Source organism: Ochotona curzoniae, unplaced genomic scaffold (genome assembly GCF_017591425.1).
Source record: "Ochotona curzoniae isolate NIBS_2020 unplaced genomic scaffold, NIBS_Ocur_1.0 scaffold_4701, whole genome shotgun sequence".
Taxonomy (NCBI): domain Eukaryota; kingdom Metazoa; phylum Chordata; class Mammalia; order Lagomorpha; family Ochotonidae; genus Ochotona; species Ochotona curzoniae.
This window is the reverse complement of record NW_024467122.1, coordinates 50400815-50426200: the sequence shown is the minus strand read 5'-3', so window position 1 is coordinate 50426200 and position 25386 is coordinate 50400815. Positions and strand designations below refer to the sequence as shown.

General features: G+C 41.6%; 1 protein-coding gene across 1 annotated transcript in view; it reads right to left on the bottom strand.

Annotated features, from left to right (window-relative positions):
* The window catches only part of GANC (glucosidase alpha, neutral C), a 53924-nt gene continuing 28538 nt past the window's right edge, over positions 1-25386 (bottom strand). Inside the window, exons 11-24 of the mRNA XM_040970107.1 lie at positions 24435-24670; positions 23063-23189; positions 22226-22305; positions 19873-20016; positions 17677-17773; positions 14174-14275; positions 13040-13283; positions 11082-11146; positions 8981-9057; positions 5066-5140; positions 4635-4748; positions 1135-1247; positions 694-797; positions 1-110 (exon numbers count right to left, since the gene is read on the bottom strand). Coding sequence (XP_040826041.1) covers positions 1-110; positions 694-797; positions 1135-1247; positions 4635-4748; positions 5066-5140; positions 8981-9057; positions 11082-11146; positions 13040-13283; positions 14174-14275; positions 17677-17773; positions 19873-20016; positions 22226-22305; positions 23063-23189; positions 24435-24670 — 1688 coding nt within the window. The remainder of the gene's footprint in view (positions 111-693; positions 798-1134; positions 1248-4634; positions 4749-5065; positions 5141-8980; positions 9058-11081; positions 11147-13039; positions 13284-14173; positions 14276-17676; positions 17774-19872; positions 20017-22225; positions 22306-23062; positions 23190-24434; positions 24671-25386) is intronic.

The window sequence follows — 25386 nt, the reverse complement described above, 5'->3', positions numbered from 1 at the left end:
TCACTGGATGTGGACCTTCCAGTCAGCTCCGACACTCAGCGAGAGCTTCTCCAGGCTCAGGGTGGATGTTGTGGCACAGTACGTAAAAGGCACAGGCTGACCTTGACTACCTACGTAACAACAAAACAGGAAATGTATGAGGACTACCTAAGGGGGAAAGTATTTTCTCTGAATCTGAAATGGGTTTTTTGACTCTTTCATAAAACCGTGTATCCTACTTAGGAGAATCCAAATTAGTATGTTTTTTTATCCATGAAATTCCTTAAGATTTTTAAAAAGCATTAAACATGTCATAGTTAAAAATTGGTTGAAAAGAAACTGGAAGGAAAAAAGTGACTAGTCCAAGAAATTCAGTAGCTAAGGAAGGATATAAATTCTGTCCTCACACCCTTTCATACTCTGTAAATACAAGTTTAGGATTCTTAGCGGCTTCAGACATCTACAGTTTCAAAAAATATGCAGAAAGTTTGCAATATTATTTTAAACCCCAAACAATTTCCCTTAGAAAAAGATTCACAGTGAGCAGAAAGTCCAATTCATGAAGAAAAGCAAGGTGGCTTCCTTCTCTCCAGAGCTGGTATATTTGACTTTGTTCAGGAAGCACAAACTCTGCTGGGGCAAAGCTTTTGGAAGTAGATGCTTTTCTGTTTCCACAAAAGCAACTGGGGAAGTAGGGCAGAACTGTTTCCTCACCAGGAGAATGGGTGGTCACTAAAGACGGCTCCTTCCTGAGGCCCAACACCAAGATCCGCTCCACGACACACTTGCTGGGATAATGACCCCTTTTGTCAGCACAACTGGAATGGATACAAGTGGGATTAGGAGAAAGAGAGGGATGGGGTTTAGGCCAGTCCCCAGGTCAACACCCACAGCCTCGTGAGGTTTCCTCCCATCTGTTCCTACAGTGGCATAATTCCTGGAGTTGTCCTAACCAGGAGGAAGAGATGAGAAGAGGGGACTCCACCTGCCAAGGTGGCCAAACGAAGGTAGAGTCAGGAAGGGAGTGATGATTCATGCTAGAGTGATTCATTTATTTAAATAGTACCTTAAAGAATGTCTGCCATGCATCTTAGGATGTCCAAAAGATAGCCCAATTTATTTTTAAAAGCACATATCTTCACTATCTGGCATTACCTATTGCTCAAAACACTGGAACAGAATGAAAACTTCCGATGTAAGAATTGCTTCTGCTGGAGGTACTGGAATGAATGGCCATCATCTAGGTACAGCTCACCCACTGCAGAACCCTGGGAAGATAATGTGCTTACATAAACTTCTAGAAAAAGAGCATCAGTCCCTAAGCAGAAATAATGGAATTTAAAAAAAATCTTGTGAAAAATTTTATTGAACAGAAAGTTAATATTCAAGATGCACAAAGCAGTAATAAAATAGTAGATAATGAAATATCATTAATAGACAGAGAGGGAACCTAGAGGTAGCTGAAAGGAGGAAGCCCTGTGGGAAGACATTTAAACTGACAAGTACACTCAGTACAGTAGGTGGCTTCCCTGACAACACCATCTCATAATCAACGTGACAAAGCCAAAAAACTGAAGTTGCCCACTCTGGAAAAAAAAAATCAATAAATGAAAGATGACATCCACCGTTCATAGAAGATCTTCCATTTAGACAGTGGTATCTGGTTCCTACTCACTGTAGAAGGACTCTTTTGCCTGTCAACATCATAGCCTGTATATGGTAGTCACTGCTATTGGCAGTGCTGGACGTGCTATGGTTCTATAGTTCCTTACATTTCTGGAGTCTCACATGGTGCTAAGGCCAATAATTTGGCCCAAGAAGATATGCTTCAGTGAAACACAGGGGAAAAAATTTATAGCTTACTTATTGTAGGATATAAGAATAAGTATTAATATAAAATATTAATATAACAGGAAGAGTGTGTCTTTGGTTCTGTGTTGTATTTGAGTAAATGGACAGAAGAGCCTGTCTTGCTTGGCTTAAAAGGTCACTCCCAGTGTAGGCTGATAAGGGTGCTGGACTGAGTCAGGCCCCATACTAGCAAGCACACACAAGGGTCAGGTCTTGGATCACCTCAGATGAAGTGTCTTTGGGGATCCCCCAACTGAATTGCTGGACCTAGAACTCCAACCATAGGGAGCATGGTAGGATCAGCTGACTGACTGTTGAGTACATATGTCAGAACTGGACCTTCTCAGTGGCTAAGACAGGGCAGTGGGAAGCATATCCTGATGTACATGGAGGATGTGGCAGGCCATTGCATCCTGTAGAGAACATCTGGTACCATAGCAGAGGAAGGAAGGGCAGAACAAATGGGACCACTAGCCCAGCCAAGTGTTGACAGCAAATAACTGGGCAAATGGAGACTCTGAGGTGGACTATGTCAGCCTTGGAAGGATTTCCTCATCCTTGGATTGGTGAAATCGATAGCATTTTAGAACTATCAAAACCACCTAAGCAGAACCCTCATAGAATGCTTCACATTGGGGACCTGGGATGATACGGGGTGGCTGTTCCCCATTCCCAGTGCTGAGGTGGTAGGAAGGCTGGGTGTGGCTTCTCCCTTTACCTTCCCCCTGCCCCCAGACACAGGAAGAAGAAAAAAAAAATGTGAAAACAATGGTCTCACCCACTTTCCTCTAACTCTTGATTCTTCCCACCCTGATCAACTATGTAAACATAATTAAAAAAAAAAAAAAGATCTCCAAAGGACAAATCAGTTGTGTGTTCTTCCTGGCTTTACCCAAGGAGATGAGGGGCCCAAGCTGCCTGATGACAACAGAGGTCATTGGGTGTGGTCAGCATCTTTGCATTGGTGCATGGACTCAGGCACCCTTTCACCCAACACTGGATTTCAAGTCTTAGCCACAGCTGCAACAAACTTACAGTCCAGCAGTAACTAACACCAAACTGAAGAGCACACCCACACAGGCCCAGGAGACATGCCTGCTTTCCTCTCTTTCACAGATCTCCAGAGTTCCTTCAGAATAATTCTTGGCATTTCATATAGATGGTGTGGAAATTTTTGTACTTAATTTGATGTGATTTTTTAAAAAATGTACTTATTAACTTTATTTGAAAGGCAGAATTTATAGAAAGACAATGAGAGACAGAGATCTTTATCCACTGCTTCATTCTACAAAATGGATCTGATGGTTGAAGATGAGCCAATCTGAAGCCAGAAGTTTCTTTGAGTTTCCCTAGTGGGTTCAGTGGCCTAAGGACCTGAGTCATCCTCTGTTGCTTTCCCAGGCCATAAGCAGGGACACATACCAGCAACCATGTGGGATACAAGGGCTGCAAGCAGAGGATTAGCTAGCTATACTACCACACTGGCTCAAATGTATGAATTTTTTTTCATACGCTGTTTAAATCATGTACATTGTGATGCTGTTTGAAATTCAGTTTTTGTGACAACAGAAGACTAAATCAATGAACAACCCATTCCTAAAATGACAGGACCAAAGTACCACCTATATATATTTAACTCAGAATGTAAATGGCTTAAGCTCAATCAAACATCATAGATTAGTAGACTGGATTAAAAAACAAAACCTATCTGTTTATCGTCGGGAGGAGACATACTCCAACAAAGATCAGTGGAAACTATATCACATGGGTTTTGTTGTTTTCTGTTGGTTTCATCTCTTCAAAACACTTTCTTCTGATTAAATCATTCAATGACTCGTAGATCATGCAGTGGCATCATTTTCTTCAAGAAGGTTCTTGAGTTTCACTTCTTCAGCTACACATTAGACATTTAATGCATGTTGTTTAACTTCTTGGTGTTGTTAATTTCTTTTTTCTCTTGGATGCTGAGTTTGTTTTGTGGCTCTTCATTTAAGGGAATGTATAGTAGCTGTGTAATGGAGACTGTTAAATCTAGTAACATGTCATTTAAGTTGATGGCACTGTAAATTTCTATTTTTCTTTCTATTGTTGATTTTGTATCATGACTTTTCATTTAAGGGAATGTACAGTAGTTATGTAATGGAGACTAACATCCAGATGTGAGGATGCAGTGTGGTATGTATTTCTGTTTCCAGACAAAGATGGACTTACAGTGAAAGTGTTTATATTATATTTTGACAATGGGATTATGGACTCTCTGCCATTGTCCATGCCCGCAACGATGAACATATGACTGAGTATGAAGAACTATATGTTAGTAATGATATAAAGGAACTAGGTGGGGGGGAGGGAATTTGGGAGCGGATAAGGGAATATGGAACTGTATCATAAAATGATAGCAATAATAATAAAATGTGAAAAAAAAAATTCAGTTTTTGTGTCTTAGGCAGGACTACAAGCTTTTGGATGTTCTAAGGCTTTTGCCATCGATGATCCTGTCAACAGGCAGTGTTTCTGTATACAGGACTTAAGTAGGAAAGGTGCAGATTTATTTATTGTGGCACAGACACAGTATGAATATATATATATTTTTTACCTAAATAGTAGCAAAAATAAAAGTCTCAACATAAAAATTCCAGGCAATGAAAATCAGCTGGATGTGGACAGGGATTCAGGGAGATTTAAGACCATTACTAGTAGAGAAACATTAGACACCTAACTCACAAATGAGATACACTCTGTTTACATGCTGTCATGCACACACAGACAGACAGACATAACAAGGATACTAGATTTTCTAATACCTTGGTGCTTAGAGCCACTCGGAGTGCATATGGAGAATGAGTCATCCAACCCGTGGATTTCCCCACAGTCGTTTTCATTGGGACCACACTCCCACCTCGTTGAAACACCGGTATCTGTGACACAGTAGTGCTGTCAGGGCAGGTGTATTTGCACAGAAAATTTGAAAGCAGAATTTCCAAATATTTCATCATACGAGATTCTTGGGGCCAGCATTGTGGTACAATGAATTAAGCTGCCGCGTGTGATGTTAACTCCCATAACAGAAGTGTTGATTTGAATCCTGGCTGTTTTGCTTCTGATCCATTAACCAGAGAAATGTGTGACCTTTAAACTCTTTCTTTCCTTGCATTTAAAAATTTTTTTTGGTTTCCTTTTGATATTGTTTACATAGTTGAGAGGAATGCTTGCCCAAGTGGTAAAAATAACTTACAGTGTCCAAGGCTACTGGGATCTTTACAGTATGTCCTCCTTTCCACTGAGCAAATGTCTTGGAGTCATACCAGACCTAGAGTGTAAGACAGCCCAGAGAAAAAGAGAGCATGAGCACCCCAGGTGACAACTCAGCAAACCCCACATGCTTGGCCTTCACATAAGATGATGGAGCATAGTTTTACCCTAAACCTTGGACAGATGTCAGAAAGAACATAAACTTTTTTTAAAAAAAGATTTATTTATTTTTATTGGAAAGTCAGATATACAGAGGAAGAGAGACAGAGAGGAAGATCTTCTGTCCGACGGTTTACTCCCCAAGTGGTGACAATGGCTGGAGCTGAGTCAGTCCGAAGCCAGGAGCCAGGACCCTCCTCCAGGTCTCCCACTAGGATGCAGCATCCCAAAGTTTTGGGCTGTCCTCGACTGCTTTCCCAGGCCACAAGCAGGGAGCTGGATGGGACGTGGAGCCGCCAGGGTACAAACTGGCGCCCATATGGGATCCGGTGCATTCAGGGCAAGGACTTCAACAGCTACGCTATTGTGCAGGGCCCAGAACATAAGCTTTTTTTTTTTTAAGATTTATTTTTATTATTTTTTTATTGGAAAGGCAGATATACAGAGAGGAGAGATACATAGAGAGGAAGATCTTCCGTCCGATGATTCACTCCCCAAGTGAGCGCAACGGGCCGATGCTATACCGGTCCGAAGCTAGGAGCCTCTTCTGGGTCTCCCACGCGGGTGCAGGGTCCCAAAGCTTTGGGCCGTCCTCGACTGCTTTCCTGGGCCACAGGCAGGGAGCTGGAAGGGAAGCGGGGCTGCCGGGATAGAACCAGCGCCCATATGGGATCCCAGGCAGGGCGTGCAAGGCGAGGACCTTAACCACTGCGCCACCGCGCCGGGCCCAGAACATAAGCTTTTAAGATGATCTCAAAAGATTGTGACTCTTTGGTTTAACATTTGTTTGTCCCTCTGTCCATTCCAGGGTAATTTACTGACCCTCTCACTGAAGGTCCAGCACTCAAAATGGACCTGGCTCCTACCCTCAGGGATCTTGTAGTCCACTTGCCTTACAGAAGTTAAATGTTCCTAGTTCATAACAGAGGTGGTGACCAGCAGCACAGGAAGGAAAGCACATTGCAAGGAAATAAATCACAAAGCTGGAGAAAAGTAAACCATTAGAGCAGAAAACAGATTTGGATGGAAATCTAGATTAATTCCTGAGGTCCTAAAAAGGACCCACAAAGTAATTTGATGAGTTAAGTCTTTAAAATACCATTAGAAGAGGTCAATATTGTGGCATACAGGTTAAGCTGTTGGTTGCAGTCTTGGCATCCCATATGGGTGCCGGTTCATACCCTAGTTGCACTTCCCATCCAGCTCCCTGCTAATAGGCAAAGCAGTGGAGGACGGCCCAAGTCCTTCAGCCCTGTACCCATTATGTGAGACATGGAAGATGCTCCTAGCTTTGGCCTGGATCAACATAGCCACTGCAGCTAACTGGGGAGTGAACCAGCAGCGGGGCTGCCGGGATTAGAACCTGCACCCATATGGGATCCCGGGCGTGCAAGGCGAGGACCTTTAACCACTTGCGCCACCGCGAACAGCCATCTGCCTGCACTCCTCTCCTCTTGCAGAACTACCTTGGCTATGGAACAGAGGTTAGTTGATGTTTATATGTAGCACAGACAGGTGGTTTCTGCACCTACAGGGTTTGAAGTAATCTTACTACCTCAGGAACTATATCAAGATGGCATGTTTTGCTGGTTACACAATACCATGTCAACTAATTCCATTACGTTGTAAATTGTTACTGATGTAATGTTGGGGCTTTTAATTGATTGGGATGATACTCTGTCAGCTCTACCTTCAGACCAGAGATGGTCTCCCCAAGGAACTGCTGAACTTATCTGGACAATATGCTTTGTAGATGCTTGCAATGAAGGAATCTCAACTGAATTTGAACTGTGGTAATGTAACAAGGTGGAAGAATCCACCATGGGGGGGGGGCGGAAGAACCCACCATGGGGGGGCGGGTTTTGGGGAAGGGAGGGGGAAATCCCACTGCCTATAAAACTGTGTCACATAATGCAATGTAATCAATAAAAAAAAAGATGGCATGTTTAAAGTGGACATCCCTGATTAACTATCCCAATGATGACTGTCCTCATTTGGTGTCTGATAATCCTATCATTCACCCATGAGTGGATCCCATCCAAATCAAATGGATGTGAAGACAGCATATACATCATGGAGGCCAAAACCTAATCAGATTTGGCAAGCATTAATGTACCTAAGGAGGGATGAATGTTGTGGCAGACCAGCATGTTAAGCTGCCACTTGGAACGCCCACATCATATATGGGTGTCCTGGTTACTCTGTTTCCTTTCCAGCTCCCTGATAATGTGGCCTTGGAGCAACAAATGAAGGCTCAAATACCTGAGTCCCTGCCTCCCATGTGGAAGACTCAGACAGCTCCTGGCTTCAGCTTTGCCCAGCCTCAGCTGTTGTCTGGGAAGGGAACCAGGTGAACCATGGAGAGATTCAGTTTCTCTCTTCCCATCTTTGCCTTTTAAATATATACATACACATATAACAAAAAAAAAATACAAGAAACGTTTTCTACAATATGAATTCAGCAAGCCCCTTGAACCCAGAGACAGTGGTAAATATTTTAAAGTGTGTTTTAAAAAGAGTGGTTGGGCCTGGCATGGTGGCCTAAATGCTAAATCCACACCTTGTAACCACCAGGATCTCATAAGGGCACTGGTTTATGTTCTGGCTGCTTCACTTATCTTCCAGTTCTCTGCTTGTGGCCTGGGAAAGCAGGAGAGGATGGCCCAAAGCCTTGGGACTCTGTACCCATGCAGAAGACATGGAAGAAGCTCTTGGCCTTGGATTGTCTCAGCTCCTACTGCTGTGGTCACTTGCAGAGTGAACCAGCAGATGAAAAATCTTTTTCTCTGTGTCTCCTTCTCTCTCTGTAAATTTGCCTTTCCAATAAAAATAAATACAGTTTTTTTTTTAAAGTGGTTGACAGCATTAAGGTGTGCTCTGCTCATTTGAGTAAACTAAAATAGAAGGTCCCTATGCAATTAGTTTTGCTCAATAGAAACCTTATAGGCACAATGAAGTCAGTGAGTAGATGCTAACCTAGAAAAAGAAGACTACCGAGCAGCATCACAGAAGTGCTCTTGCCCGGAGCTGGCCTGTTTAAGGGTAAAGCCTAGGCTTGATAAAGAAGAGAAAACAGCAGCACTTTGAGAGAGGGAGAATTCATGGTACTGTGCATGTTCCTACCAGATCTGGCCAGTGTAAGCTGATGACAGCAAAGGACTGTCAGAAGGGGAAACTGTGGACAGCCGCTGCGTAATCATGCATTCCATGCATCCACAGCTTCTAACAGCAGGTGATAGCTCAAGTACTTGGGTCCCTGCCACCCACGTGAGAGATCCAGGTGAAGCTCCTGGCTCCTGGCCTGGCCCAGCTCTGGCTGCTGCAAATAGTTCGAGGGAGTGAACCAGCAGGTACAGGATCTTCCTCTGACATCCTGTCTACTGTTTTTCAAAGAAAAGTGAAAATAATTGGTTTTTAGAAGCCATTCTGATCAATCTGGGAGTCATTACTTTCTTCCACGTCTCCATTAAGTTTCTTGTCCCCTGAGGAGGTCAGCAACTTGAAAGAATCATCAGTTCCACAGCATCAGTTCTGTTCACAACTGCATGATGCAGAAGTTAAACAAATGAAGGAATGACAGCTGTGCAGGATCTTCAAACAACTCATGGAAATATGTACTATGAAAAAACTACGAAAAAATTATACTTTTTTGTACCAAAACAAACACCTTCAATCCCATTTCCATGGTATTGGAAAGCCCCACAGAGACAATACATGTAGAGTTGTTGGCATCCATTACCTCATCTGATCCTGGCAGAAACACATTCACCTCAGTAGCTTCTGGCTCTGTGACTGGATGAACTAGTAAAGCACTTCCTAAAATAAGAAGAAGAGGTCTGTAAACACTGAGGACTACTGTGGTTTTTAAGACTGCATGTGAACCCTGTTTAGTATGCTAGGCTCTGTGGTGAGTTGGACCAATTAACATCCAAGAGATGCACTCTTAGTAAGCAGTGACGATGCTACCATTAATCCATGTACAGCAAATAAGGATCCTGGGAGAGAACCTGATAGTCTGTTGCAGACTCAGCTTGTGTGTAACTGGTAGCGTGCCAACAGCCTGAAAGCATGCAGGCCCCTCTCCAGGAACTTCATGTGGGCTATAAAAGACGCTGCTGTTGGGGATCCCACCACTGCTATCCAGAAGAGTGATAAACAGGGATATTGGGTCTTTTGCTTGGACAGTTATCATCAGATGGGTGGCTAGTTATCTTAGAGGCAGCTAAATGATCACTTTTGCTTTGACCTCGGCACCCCAGCCCTATCCATTACATCCACTTGGGGAATGAATCAGCAGATGGAAGATCTTTCTCTTTTTCCTTACATGCCCCTCCCTCTTTCTCTATAACTCTACTTTTAAAGTAAGTAAAATAAATTTTTTTTTTAAAGTAATTACAGAGGCTGGGATTGTGGTAAAGTGGGACACTGACATCCTACACGAGTACTGGTTCAATTGTTGGCTCCCTTTCCCTTTCATCTCCCTGCCAATGCTCCAGGGAAAATAGTGCAGGATGGCCCAGTGCTGGGGCACTGCCACCGATGGAGACACAGATTACATTTCTGGTGTCTAGCTTCAGTCTGGCTCAACTCTTGTTGTTGTAGCAACTTGGGGAGTGAACTAGAAGGATGATCTCTCTTTCTCCCTCTCCCTCTTTTTCTCTCTCTTCCTCCCTCCCTTCTCTGTAACTCTGCCTCTCAAATGTTTTATTTTTTTCTTCTAAGATTTATTTCTCTTTACTTGAAGGCAGATTTAGAGAGAGAAGGAGAGACAGAGGAAAAGCTGTCCATCTGCTATTTCATTCCTCAAGTAGTTGCAATGGCAACAGCCGAGCCAGTCTAAAGCCAGGAGCCAGAAGCCAGGAGCCAGGAACCAGGAGTCTATTCCAGATCTCCCACAGGGGTGCAGGGTCCCAGGCACTTAAGCCATCTTCAACTGCTTTCCTAGGTCATAAGCAGGGAGCTGGTTGGGAGGTGGAGCTGGGACCAGCGCTCGTATAGGATGCTGATACTCACTTGCAAGTGGAGGATTAACCTGTTGAGCCATGGCATTGGCTCCATCAATTTTTTTTCTTTGTTTTTTTATTTTTTATTTTTCAAAAAAAATTTTAAGTAATTACAAATAAGAGTTGAGACAAACACAAAAAAGGTAAAAAAATGGAATGAAAGTGATATAATGTTGAGTAGGGAGGATAGACTGGGTTCAAGGAAGTAAGAAGGGGGTCAAAAAAGTTTCTCTGGAGCAACTTTGGATCACTTAGGAGTGATCTAATAATAAATAGAGCCTTAAAGAACTGCCCTTTTTGCTTACATTACAGGGTTTTTTGCTGTTTAGAAATGAGATTACACTTTGGGCAACTCTGGCAACTCTATGTTTAGTTTGGCTTCACGACTCTTGTTCCTTAGGCAATAAGCTTCCAGATACTTAATGGTTAATATTTATTAAAGCAGAGGTCAAGCCAAAAAATTCCTATTAACACACAAGAAATAAGCGCCTCTGGTTCTTAACTATAATCACCTAATCTTTTTTTTTTTTTTTTTTTTGCCTCCCCTTACTCATAGTGATCTCACAAGGAATGAATCCAGAATGAGGATCCCTTAAATTACATCCATAACCAGACCATATATTTCCTTGAAGAGAAACAATAGTATGGAAAGTACAATATCACAACAGAATAGAACAAACATCCCACTATTGAGTCAAAAATTTTGGTGAAGGAATTTCTTTTTTTTTTCTTTTTCAACTTTTTGAGACCAAGAACTTTTCTTAGTGCTTTAATGATAGAAAATAGAACAAAAATATAATTATAACATTTATCATAACATTAATCAAGAATGCTCACCTAGCATATATTCATCTTCTACACCAAAAGTTTCTAACTCATCAGGAAACTCTATCCATAGAGGCCTGGGAAAAGGAAAAACAAATTTTCATTTCATCATCAACAGATATTGCATCTGTAAATCAACCACTTGTTTTCCAATTCATAACTATTCTGACAAAATGTAAAAGTACCGAAGAGCTAACAATCTTCTCCATATGATTCAAGATTTTATGAGCAACTACTAAGTCATAATTTTCTTATGTGAAAGAGCTTTCTATTAACTCAATGAAATATTCAATGAAATGCTCCAATGAAATACTGAGAAGCCCTAAAACATGAAATTTTTACCTCCGATTGTTTAACACTAAACATTATGTTAACAGCTAAAATGAGAACTTCATGCAAGTTCAAATGCTTGACATGTTTGGCATGAAATAAACTGAATGTTTGTAAAACTAACCACAATGCTAATTCTGTGCTGTTTCTCATGGATAATGTAATCATTGTTATTTTTAACTTTTTTCTAGGAATTTCTTACAGTCTTTTAAAATTCTTATTTATTTGAAAGGCAGAGAGACAGAAGGAAGATTTCCCGTGTGCGGGACACTTCTCAAATGTCTCCACAGCCAGGAGAAGCGAGGAATTGGGAACTCAACATAAGTCTCCCATGTGGTAGGCAAGGATCTAAGTACTGAGCCAACACTTCTGCCTCCAGGCGTACAAAGCAGCAGGGAATTGGAAACCAGGAGTTGAACTCAGGTCCTCTGATACAGGATGCAGGAGTCTCAAAGTGACATCCTAATTACTATGCCAAATGTCTGCCCCCATCATTATTATGTAAATGAAAAACTTGTTTTCAAGCTGTGAATATTATTGGAAGGTTGAGCAACTGTTAATGGATTCTTCCTTTGTTGCACAGAACTATCTAAGGAGCATTTCCATTCACAAAAATAAAACTTTGAACTTGTATGTACCTGGATATTTACTAAATGGTTCTACTGTATATTCCTATACAATTCTAATATCTATACAATATACAATTGTATATTCCTATACAATTTACTGAGGAAAATAAATTTTTGTTTTAGTAAGGGTAACTTATTTTTAGTTTATTCACAGGATTTTGAAATGCTACATTGGTACTTCAAAAAGTCTATGGAAAATGAAATTAAAAGATAAGTTTACTTTGTTACAAAATTTCCAAAATGCCCATTAATAAAAACAAACAAAGAAACAAAAACAAAACTATACCTGAGTTTCAAAAATAAAATTTCACAACAAAAATATTTTTCTTTTAATCCCATTTCTCTGTGAACCATTTTGGGTCCCTTCATATATTCTTTTTCCTATTGAATGGCAACACAGCTGTGGTCTCAAAGCCTAATTGTTGCCTAGACTCACCAGGGAAACTGCTAACAGATAAAGATCTTGGATCTTACCCAACAGATTCCTAGCATGTTCAGAGGAATAGCTCAGGAATCTGAATTTTTCTCCTCACCACATCCAGGAACACCAGTGCAATGAATATCTGTGGGTATCATTCTTCAGCCTAGAAAGCTGGCTTTCATCTTTGTCTTAAAATTGAACTAGAATACCATGTACACAGTAAGACAAATGCTCACCTCAAACTGGACATGGCTTTGTGCTACTAAGGGTGAGGTAAAGTCTAAGTCTGGGCCTGGGAAGCACTCTTCACCTGATTGCTTAATTAGAGCTGAAGTTTAGAATGAATTCTGGTGCAAAGTTATTTCCTTTTTTCTTGAAGTATCTCTATTTATGCCTCCTAATAAATATTAACACCTCAGTGACAAAGCAGCCGGGGATCTTCTCTGCCCTAAACAGTAGCATCTATAAGCTGGCTACAACTTAATCAAACACTGGGCTTTTCCTGATCTCTTGAAGTCACTTGTGGCTCACTGCGGGAATCTTCCATTATAGACTGATTCCCTGGAAGCTGTGAATGGGTACACACTTACCTCATCACAGGCTGAGCCTCCACATGGGCGCAGTAGAACAGAGAATACCAGTAGGGAAGGAGGGCATAACGCTCCTGGATGGCTTCTCGGATGAGCCGGGTATGCTTGTCCCCGAACAGCCAGGGCTCCCGCCGCTTGGTATTCATGGTGGCGTGGCCACGGAAGAAGGGCTGGTAGGCTCCGGCCTGGTACCAACGCACTAGTAGCTCTGCCTCTGGGTTCCCTATGAACCCACCCACGTCAGCTGGTTGGACAAAGAGAGACCAAGGGGAGGCAAGTGGGCTTGGAATACATGATACTTATATGCCCAAGAAGGGCCTGGAGACTGACTTGGGAAAGGTGCTGTGAGTGCATTCAACTTCATCTTTCCAAGGGAAGGGGGTAACATAAAACAGCCTGGGGTGGGTGGGGAAGTACCTGATAATCTGCTTTTGCAACATTGTTTTTCTTATAAAAAGTTAGAAGCCTTAGACCAAGATCAACATTCCTTAGAAACATTCCATGTTTCTAAGCCCAGAAAATATAGAAGCTGTGACATATATACCCCATTAAATGTGTGTACGTATGTTGGGGAAAGAGGGCTTGGCAAATGGTTTCCTTTGAAGGTGACAGCTGAACCAGGATAAAAGCCAAAGATAATGAGAACAGGTATAGATAATGAGAATGACCTGGGCTGAAGGAGAATTTCAGGCTGTGCCCTGGACCAGGACCTAGTCCGGGTATCCTGCATGGATCAATGCCCTAAGAACATCCTCATCAAAAGGGAACATTGGTGGGCTTTTCCTGCTACAGAAAACCAGGAGTAGCTGGAATTATTTGTAGTTCTAGTTTTCTCACTTTCAAGATAAATCTGTTTGGGAAAGAGAAACTCTGTCATCAAGAGTGTCTGAGGAGGAAGCAGAAAACAGACTGGAGGGAGGAAGTGATGTGATTGCCTTTTGGACAATCTAGACAAGACACGGGGAACCCTGACTTCTCTCATTGCTCCTTCTTCACCCACTCCCATTTTCTCCTTCCTGCATGTATCCTTGCTCAAAACAGCCAGTAAGAAGGCATTTGTGATCAGCTCTGATAGAAAGCCACTTGTTTTTAAATTTTCTCTGGCTTCTAGCACCAGGGAAGGCCTCATCTTACCTCCACAAAAAGAGATCCCAGTAATGCTGAGAGTCAGTAACATCGGGATAGAAATCTTCAGGTAACTCCATTCTGCCGTGTTGTCACCTGTCCACACAGCACCTTCGGTCACAGTGACAAAAATTAAAAAGAAAAACAAATAAAAAATAAACTTACACATTCAATTTCATATTTAGAATCCGTATGTGTAAGATACAAAATATTAAAAAAAAATATGGATTCCTTAGATAGACAAATTCTGGGGCCTATACTGTGGTACAGAGGGGTAAGCTACCAGCATTCATATCAGATTACCAGTTCCAAGTTCTGGCTGCTCTGCTTTCCATCCAGCTCTGCTGATGTGCCTGAGAAAACAGTGAATAATATCCCAAGGACTTGAGTTTCTGTCACCCACACAGGAGATATGGATGGACTTCCAGGCTCCTGGCTTCCACTTGGCCCAGCCTGAGCCATCGTGGTCATTTGGGGAGTGAACCAGCAGAGAGAAGATCTCTTTCTGTCTCTCTCTTTCTGTCATCCTTTCAAATAAATAAAAGAAATCTTTGAAAAGAGATAAACATATTCTGATTATCTACAATAATTTTTTAAAAGATTTTTAAAAAAGATTTATTTTTATTGGAAAGTCAGATATACAGAGAGGAGGAGAGACAGAGAAAAAGATCTTCTGTCCGACGATTCACTCCCCAAGTGGCCACAACAGACAGAGCTGTGTTGATCTGAAGCCAAGAGCTCAGAGCCTCTTCCAGGTCTCCTACACAGGTGCAAGGTCCCAAGGCTTTGGACCATTCTCAACTGCTTTCCCAGGCCACAAGCAGGGAGCTGGATGGGAAGCAGGTTCGCTGAGATATGAATCAGTGCTCATATGGGATCCTGGCACATGCAAGGCAAGGCCCTTAGCCACTAGGCTACTGCATTGGGACCCTGTATTGATTTTCTGAGGTGAAAATTTCAAAATCCACAAAACAAATAATGCATGCAAATATTCTGAAATTTTGCTTATTTTTGAAAAGTGAAAAAAAGTATGATTGCAGAAGAAACTTTACAAATTACTTTTGGTGAAACAGATTTACATATAACATTTGAAAATCCCTGCTTTAAGTTTAAGTTCTGTGAGTTTTTTCTAAAGCTTTATTTTTAATTTCTATTAGAAAGGCAGATATACAGAGAGAAGGAAAAACAGAGAGGAAGATATTCTATCCACTGGTTACTCCCTAAGTGGCTGCAATAGCTGGAACTGAACAGATCTGAAGCCAGATCTGTTTCTCCCAGATCTTCCATTTGGGTGCAGGATCCCAAGGCTTTGGGCCGTCCTTGAGTGCTTTCCCAGGCCAAAAGCAGGGAGCTGGAAGGGAAGAGGAACAGCAGGGACACGAAGGATCTTGGCCCATGCGAGGTGAGGATTTAACCACTGAGCCATCGTGCTGGGACCAGTTCAGATCCCTGTAGCCACTACCACAGCGAAACACAGAATGTTTCCATATCTGTAAGGGGCCCTCCTACTTCTTTGCAGTCAATAATCCCTCACATTAGCTGACTATTTATTTGATTTCTATGATTATAGACCAAGTTTTTCTACAGCTTCATATAAATGAAAACAATATAGAGTTTGTAGTGTTCTTTCCTTTCACTGAGCATAATGTCATAGCTTACCCCTTTTCATGGTACTCCACAGTATGGATAAATCACAGATTATTTATCCGCTCACCTCTTTATGAATATAGGGACTTCCTGTAGGCTTGGGATACTGTAAATAAAGGTGGTAGGAACATTTGTGTTCAAATCTTCGTTTGGTATATTGTTTCATTTCTCTCTGGATAAATATCCAGGAGTGAAATTGTTAGTTTTATGTTCAGTGTGTGTTAAGCACTCTAACAAAATCCCAAATAGCTTAACAATTTGAGAGTAATGTATGGGGGTACAAGTATTTTTAACTGTAGCCACTCTAATGGACATGTAAGCATCTCTCCCTGTGGTTTTAATTTTCCCGAATGACTAATGATGTTGAATATTTCTCCATGCCTTCTTTGGTAAGATGTCTATTTGAATCTTTTGCTAATTTTTAAAAGAATTATTTTATTTTTATTTGAAAGGCACAGTCACACAGAGAGGAGAGATGGAGAGAGATCTTTTATCCTCTGGTTTACTCCACAATGGCCAGAATTGAGCTGATTAAAAGCTAGGTGCCACAAGCTTCTTCTGGGTCTCCCACATGTGTGTAGGGGCTCCAGGATTTGGATTATCCTCTGCTTCTTTCCTAGGCGTTAAGCAGGGAGCTGGATTGGAAGTGGGGCAGCCGGGACTCAAACTGTCCCTTACAAGAGGAGGAGTAAGCCACTGATCCATCATACAAGGCCTATTTTTTTTTTTATTTATTTGAAATGCTACAGTGAGAGAGAGAGAGAGAGAGACAGAGAGATCTTCCATCCATCCAGTTTACTCCTCAAAATGGCCACAACAGCCAGAGATGGACCAGACCTAAGTGAGAAGCCAGGAGCCTCTTCTAGATATTCCAGGTGGGTGTAGAGGCCAAAGGATCAGGGCTCTCCTCTCCTACTTTCCCAGACACACCAACAGGGAACTGAATTGAAAATGGAGCAACAGCCAGAACTTGAACTGGTGTCCACATGGAATGGCAGAACACAGGTGGCAACTTTCTACACCACAATGCCAGCACCACATTTTTTTTTTTTTTTACTAAATTGTGCTATATAAACACTTAGGCATTTTTTTTCACTTACTGTAATATCAAACAATTTTTCCTGCAAATAAAGGCACCATTTTATATGACTACTCTATGATCTGGATACCAACAAAGACTTTTAAAATTGTTGCCTATGTTTACATATTTAGTTTTCCTCCTACTCTCACTCTACTTTCCTATTTGTTTCAAGGACTAATGCTATGGTGAACACTAGTGGAACATCATCTCTGAGATAATAACAATCTATTTTTTTTTTCAAAGTACTCCCTGGTTCTCAGAGGGAGAATGGGAAGCCTAATAATATCCAGTATACACTGAGGGCTGTATTCAAACTAGAACCTGTGCTCACAGTTAGTTATGTAAGTTCAGCAGACTTAAAATAGCCTTCCTGCCACACAGTGGTTAAATTGAGCTAGATCTACATTAGCTAGTGAAACAGGCCCAGTCAGAAGTGACTATGACTACACAGAATAGCCAGGTCTATTTTAAGCTATGTTGCTAAGTGGAACAGGTGGTTGAAGGAACATGTTAAAGTATATTTTCCTGGTTCTGATTAAATAAAAAGACAGGATCAGATATGATCATCCCAGCAAACAAAATTTTAAAGTCACTTTCCCAACTATGCAATAATTTCTCCCACAAGAAGCAAGTATCAAACTGGACTTAAATGTAGCCTGTCTCATTGCACAAAGGCCTGACTATGACTACTGAAAAGAAAGGTAACAACATAAGTACAGTATTTACCATAAATAGCCAAGCTTAGTTGTGTTTTTCCAGTCTGATAATGTGAGCCATTCCTTACCATACTTCTGTGATCCAGCAAAGAATGATCGTGAAAGAACAAAGGGTCTCTCTTTCCCTTCAGATCGCTGAATCAGTCCCTCTGCAGTAGCCATTTGCTGTAGGGCCAAAGCAGAAACATTTTAAAGACACAAGTGATTACAGCACTGTGCAGACATCTCCAATAAGCCAGTCAATGTACATGTAAAAAGTAAATAGTAGATGAGCCTGGCATTGTGGCTAATCCTCTACCTGTGGTGCTGGCATCCCATGATTGCAGGTTTGAATCCTGGCTGTTCTATACTAATATGCCTGGAAAAGCAACGGAAGATGACCCAAGTAGTTAGGACAACCAACATGAGAGATAATGATGGAGTTCCTGGTTCAGCCTGTTCAGACCCAACTGCTGAAGCAATTTATAGATTGGACCAGTGGATAGAAGATCTCTACCTCCCTCTTTCACTTCTGTCCTCTGTCTCTCCCCTTTTCTCTCTAACTCTGACTTTCAAGTAAACACACACACACACAATTTATTGTTATTGGAAAGGCAAATTTTGATTATTTTAAAGAGAGGAGAGAGAGAAAGAACTATCTACTGGTTCACTCCCCAAATGGCTACAATGTCCAGAGCTGAGCTGATCTAAAGCCAGAAGCCAGGAACCTTTTGTAGTTTTCCCATGCAGATGCAGCATCCTAAGGTTTTGGGCCACCCTCCACTGTTTTCCTAGGCCATAGCAGGGAGCTGGAAGGGAAGCAGAGCAGTCATGACGTGAACTGGCGCCCCTATGGGATGCTGGTGTTTGAAGTGGAGGATTAGCTAGTTGAATCACTGTGCAAGCCCCATAAACATTATTTTTTATTAAAGTAAATAGTAGATGGGAATGTGAAATGGAAAATATTAAAATAAATCCATCAAATTATTTTCATTAATTCCTCTATTAAAACAATGAAAATCTGATTAGTAATGACAATGAAACAAGAGTACAACAATAATAAGCTGTTTATTTAGTATTTACTACTGCTAGCCATTTTATTAGTTTCTCCTATAATCTATGAAACAATCAATGAGAAAGACAGTTTCTTCTGTTTTTTTAAAAGAATTATTTATTTTGAGAGTTATATACAGAGAGGAAAAAGTGAAAGAATAAGGGAGATCTTCTATCTGTTGGTTCATTCCCCACACAGCCTCATGAACAGGGCTGGGCCAGGCTCCATCTGGGTCTTCCAAGTGTGTAGCAGAGGCCCGAGCATTGAGTCATCTTCCACTGCTCTCTTGGGCACATTAAAAGGGAACTAGATCAAAAGTGGAGCAACTGGGACTTGAACCAGTGCCCCAAAGGGATACTAGTGTCCAGCTGCCACATACCCTGTTGACCTACAGAGTCTACCTGATGAATCTTCATGCCAAACCAAAACAACCCTGAGACTGAGAGAGGTTAAAAATGACTGGCCCCAACCTACATAAGAAAATTTTCTAATTAAAGCAGCTTGCAGTTACAGAAAGTGGTTGTTGGAGAAGTGAGCCACATTACCTAGAAACTGTTGTCTAGCCAGCAGCTCACTCTGGCAAATACCAGTCCATAGGAAGGGGTTCAGTGTGCTGGCTAAACTGCTTCTAGGGATATCCACATCCCATAGTGGAGGGTCTGATTTGAACCAGCTCTGCTTCTGAGTCTAGTTTTCTGCTAATACACATCCTGGGAGGTAGGGGGTGATGGCTCAAATACCGTGTCCCTGCTTATCCAATGGGAGACTTGAATCAAGTTCTGGGCATTTAGCTTCAGTACATTAGCAGGACACTGGATCAGAAATGCAGCAGCCTTAACCAGATTGAACTGGTAGTTGAAATGGGATGCCAGCATTGCAAGCAGCAACTTAACATGCTGTACTATAATGCTGGCCCCCTCCCTTGCAGATGCACTTCTACCCTGCCTCTGTCAATAAAGTTTTGGGTAGTATCCAGTGCCATTTTCTAATGGTTCCCATCAAGGCAGATGTTTCTATGCTATCACTAACCCCACCTTATTTTGTAATGCATCACATTCATTATGCAAAGGAAAGAAGAAACAATAAACAATCTTGTGTTGGCTGCAACAGAAGACTCATTACAGTTGTCCAAAAAGACATATCAGGAAATAGAGATGGCTACTACAAAGCAAACGACTTGCAGCCTCAAAAGCAGGACATGTGGGTCCAGTTGACTTCTTAGATATCTTACCTGATAGAAGCCGTAGATATTGTGTAGTTCTCTGTGCTCCCAGTTGCCATGGTGAAGAGCATTTTTCTGCATGGTTTGCTCTGGCCCTCTAAATACTGAGGGCTCATTCATGTCATTCCATATGAAGAGGATGTCTGTAGAGCCCTAGCAAGTAAATTTTGGGGATAATCATACTCTCACATTGAAGATACCAACTCGACAGCATTATTTGTTTTCTTTTTCCTACTTCATTTACTTATTCATTATATTTATCACTGCATAAACATATGCTGCATATATAAACTGCATTATGTTTATTGCTGTATCATGGTATAACATGGGCTCCATAGCACAGGGAATTTGTGGCTATTTTTTTCACTGACAAATCCAAACACGTTTAACAGTCCCTGAGAACTGGGGAGTTACATGTAAATATCTTCTGATAAATGAAAGAATGGTGCACTGTATTGCCTATGAAAATCCATACTGCCTGGCAAGGTCACTCTGTGATCTCCCAGGGAAACTCCTAGGGCAAAGAATGTGAATGTTGACAACCAGGCTCTCTATCATCTACAACCTGCAACTCTTAACCACACAGAGTTGAGACAGTGATTTGTCTCTAAAACTCTGAAATCAGGACAGCTATGAAACCTGTATAACATGATTTGTAGTTTATTTTTTATGTAGAATTGTTCAAATCAAAAGTGACACCTGAGTCATCTACTTAACAGGGTACTGTAATCCCTACTGTAAAATTCTTAGTGTCAGCATTTGACTGAACAGTAACAATTATAAGGAGTCTTTTTCATAGTTTATTCCATTATTTCTATGTCCTGGTTCCTGCAACATTTTCTCACAAAGTCTAGTTTGCCTTCAAGGAAGATCATAAAACACATTTGCTGCCTAACCCACATGACAGTCTTTCAAATGTCTGCAAATAGCTTATATGTTTTCTTTTGATTCATTACCTTCAATCATTTCCTAACATGTAAACTTCTATAAGCAAGGCTATGTGGTTCCCAAACAGCTACTTTAACTGTCATATTTCTTTTTTAAGGTCATTCTTTAGCACATTCAATGTCAGGGATTGACAAACTTTTTGTCTAAGGACCAGAGAACAGATACTTGCCAACTGTGTGGGCCATAAGGTCTCATTTTCAATGACCCATCTCTGTGAAAACAGCCCAAGACAATGGAGAAATTAATAAGTATGGCCATGTTTGGCCCAAAGGCTATCTATTCCTGCTCTAAGTTGTTTATTAGTAACCTAATTCATCATGCCCAAACACTAGGGCTTAGGGATCAAGACCTTGGTTTGGCATACAGAGACTTGCGTTCCATCCTTGGACTCACCACTCACTAGATGGTGACCCTTGGTAGATACTTATAATTTCTCCATGTCCTCTTTGCTTTTCAACTGTGGGACTATATTTAATTATAGTTCCATCTTCAGAGTGTATTATTAGGAAGGAACAAATGGTATAATGTACATGGAGTGCTTAGTGCAGTGCTTGCACAGCTGTTTTTCATTTGTATGAGTTACCATCATCTTCCCCTTCCTCCTTATTATCAACATCATCATAATTGGTTGAAAATATTTTCCAGGTTTTGCATTTTAGTTTTCTCTGTGGTTCCTATAAAAATCTTTTTAGAAAAATCAATTTATTGTCATATTTTCAATAATTTGCTTTAACATATTTTCTTTTTTTTTTTTAAGATTTATTTTTATTATTTTTTCATTGGAAAGGCGGATATACAGAGAGGAGAGACAGAGAGGAAGATCTTCCATCCGATGATTCACTCCCCAAGTGAGCGCAACGGGCCGATACTATGCCGATCCGAAGCCAGGAGCCTCTTCCGGGTCTCCCACGCGGGTGCAGGGTCCCAAAGCTTTGGGCCGTCCTCAACTGCTTTCCCAGGCCACAAGCAGGGAGCTGGAAGGGAAGCGGGGCTGCCGGGATTAGAACCGGCGCCCATATGGGATCCCGGGCGTGCAAGGCGAGGACTTAACCACTTGCGCCACCGCGCCGGGCCCGCTTTAACATATTTTCACATATATCATCATCTTGAAATAATAGCTAGAGTATGATTTTATATAAAGTTTTATAATAATTTGAATATATAATGTTTCTGCCATGAATTATTTTGAAATATTGTAGAGTCTGTTCTCACAGAGGTGAAAAATGAAAAATGGCAGTTCCTACCTACTTAGTAATACATATGGCACCTCTCTGCTATGACTAAACTCATAATCCAAGCCTTTTTCCTTCCAGCATTACCAATCAACTTTTACTCAATGAAACAGAATAGTTCTATCCACCATGTTTATTCTCCTTTCAGGTAAATAAGAAAGTGTGAAAGGATAAAAACCAACCTGATAAACGGGGAATGCAAAAAGACCCGCATACCACTCTCTGACCTTGGGGTTGGTGAAATCCAGGTAGGAGGAGAGACCTGTAGAGGCAGAGTAGCAGCCAGTCTGTTAGAAACACTGGTCCTCACAGCAGATGTACTGTGAAGGAGGTCTCAGACATGAGAGTCCCACATCAAATGTAAAGGATAGCTCACAGCAATACTGCGTGGCCAGAAGTGAATGATGGTGATGCTGGACCCCAGTGGCAATCAGACACCAGAGGCCCAAGGCAGTGCCAGCAAACAAGCATCAGGATGCAGCCATCCCTCACTGATGCCTGTGCTGTGCTGGGGAGGGATGGCTGACACACTGCAGGGGCCCTTTGGTTTCTAAAGAGAACTCGGTCACCCAGGTTCAATTAGTGTAAAGGGAGAAAAGGCAGGGAAGGTGTTTCCCTATACAATATGGGCTTATGACAGAATGCTACAACTTTGAGCTAATAATCTTTGAGGTGAAGAAACCATAGTTGCCAGAGGCAGCTGAGGTCACCCAAGAGAGACAGGGCAGTCATCGCCATGAACCCAAAGAACAAGGAGCACATGGAGAGGCTCTGCAGGGATTGGTTTCCCCCTCCTCAGTCTCTTTTCATCTCTATTTGCTTATACAAAGACCATGCTGCTGGGGTTTGCCCATCAATATTCTATCCCTTCATTCAAATGCTGAACGGTAAATATATCCAAAGCACAATGTCCTTAAAAGTGTTAAAATAGAGCTACAGGAGTAACAGACATCCATAAAGACTGAAATGATACATCCTTCTCCGGTTCAAAATAAGAAGTGCACAAAGTACAGCCGTACCAGGCCAGCATATGCCTTCAAAGTCTGCCCCTTCGCGAGTCTTCACCAAGAAGCCCTGCTCTTTGGCCTCTGCATACACCGAATAGTCAGGATCAGCCTTGATGTGGGGATCACTGATGACCACAAGCTGGCAGGACATAAAGTTGTGAAGAGCTGGTCAGTTTTATATGAGTCATATGTTTGCCTATACATTTTCACCATATTTTGGGGACCAGAATTTACTTGGAAATAATGACAGTGCTGAAATGTCTCAGCCACCTGTAAAATCCCATAACATCTCATATACTTATGAAAGTTAAATTCATATCAAAACTAAGTTAATGTTTGCTTACAGTTATTGCTACCAAATCAATACATGCTTTTGAAGTAGCATTTATTTGATTTTTTAAAAGAATCTATTTTATTTGAAAGAGAGAATCTTCTATCTACTAGCTCACTCCTCAAGTGTCTTTAATGGCCAGAGCTAGGATGGTCCAAAGCCAGGTCAGGAACTTTTTCTATTCTCTGCTGCTTTCCCTGCTTCCTCAAGCCATTAACAGGAAGCTAGATAGGAAGTAGAACAGCCAAGACTAAACCAGGGTCCATACAGGATTCCTGGGTAGCAGGCAGAAGCTTAACCTGTTTTGCTACTGCGTCGGCCTTTTAGGGCAAGCTTTAAGGGTGATCCTGGAGGGGCCAGAGTGGTGGCCCAACAGCTAATCCTCAGCCTGCAACACTGGCATCCCATTTGAATGCTGGTTTTAGTTCCAGCTGCTCTACTTCAAATCCAGCTCCTTGCTTATGGCCTAGGAAACCAGAGGAGGATGGCTCAAGTCCTTGGAACCCTGCACACACAGGAGACCCAGAAGAAGCTCTTGGTTCTTAGTTTCAGATCAGTTCAGCTCCAGCCATTGCAGCCATTTGAAGAATGAACCAGCAGATGGGAGATCTCCCTCTCTTTCTGCCTCTCCTTCTATCTGTAAACCTGCCTATGAACAAAATTACACAAATCTTCATTAAAAAAAAAAAAGTGTGTGCCTGGATCTTCCTGGTCTCTGGCTTCCCCTCTTGCCACGTGATTCCTCCCTCTTGTATGCATTTACGTTGTAATGCCATCCCAGGCTAAGATGGAATCAAAAGGCCCAGAGCTGAGCAGATGCTGACGCCATGCTCTTAAGATCTCCACCACTGTGAGCAAAGCAAACCCCTATTCTAGATACATTATGCAGCCTCAGGTATTCTATTATAGCAACATAAAACAGACTAACCCAGGGACCAAGACAATTAAAGCAGGAATGGATGGAGTCAGAACATTTTCACCCTGCCTTTTCTGGGTGATCACAGTCATTTCACAGTAATTTTTTTTTTAAATCAGAATGCTGGCTTATCTTACCTTGCGTTTTTTGCTTCTGAGCAGCTCCTGCATCCTTTTGGGGTTGGGGAATCTTTTTTCATCCCAGGTGAAGTACCTCTTTCCCTCTGTATGCTCTATGTCCAACCACATGACATCATAAGGAATGTCATGTTCATCAAATCCTGCATCCACTGCTTTTACATCCTGCTCATCTTCATAGTTCCAGCGGCACTGGTGGTACCCCAGGGAGAAGAGAGGGGGCATGGCTTGTGTGCCTAAATGAGGAACACAATAGCTGACTCAATGACCACCACTATAATTCATCTGATAAACATTTTCACAATGTCAACAGGGCCTAAGCACTGGGAATGGAGAGAGAAAAGAACAGCAGTGACTTCAGCAAAAGTTGAAAGGTGCAGGCAGGAGAGTGATGGTAACTGCTAGGTGTAGTTCTCAGTAGAGTTTATATGCAGAGTGGGAGGAGGAACAGAGGGAAGAGGAGAAAGAAGGGGAAGAGGAGGAAAAGAGGGAAGAAGTGGGAGAGGAATAGAACTCATCCTTGTCACCCAGAACATTAGAAAGGAGAACACCCCAACCTTACTCCTAGCACTAGCCTGGGAGACTGACTACACACACAGCTTCCTGGCAAAACCTTATTCTGAAATACAGGATTCCTCACAGTTGCAGAACATCTCCAAAATTCGAGACAGGGATTCAAATAAGCAAATAAAACAAAAGAGATCTTTGAGAATACAGAAAATATATTATCTTTAGTGACTCTAGAGATTAAAAAAAAAAGATATGGAACAAGCCTAGGAGAGTATACAACAAATAAAAGCCATTGCAAACAAGCTACAACCAGAGGGTAAGAAAGAGCTCTTAGAAATCAGAATTAGTATAACACAAATGCCTGGAAGACAAGATTTAAAAGAAAACTCCACAGAAAATAGGCACACATGAAAGATAATAAAAATATATAGAACAAAAAGAA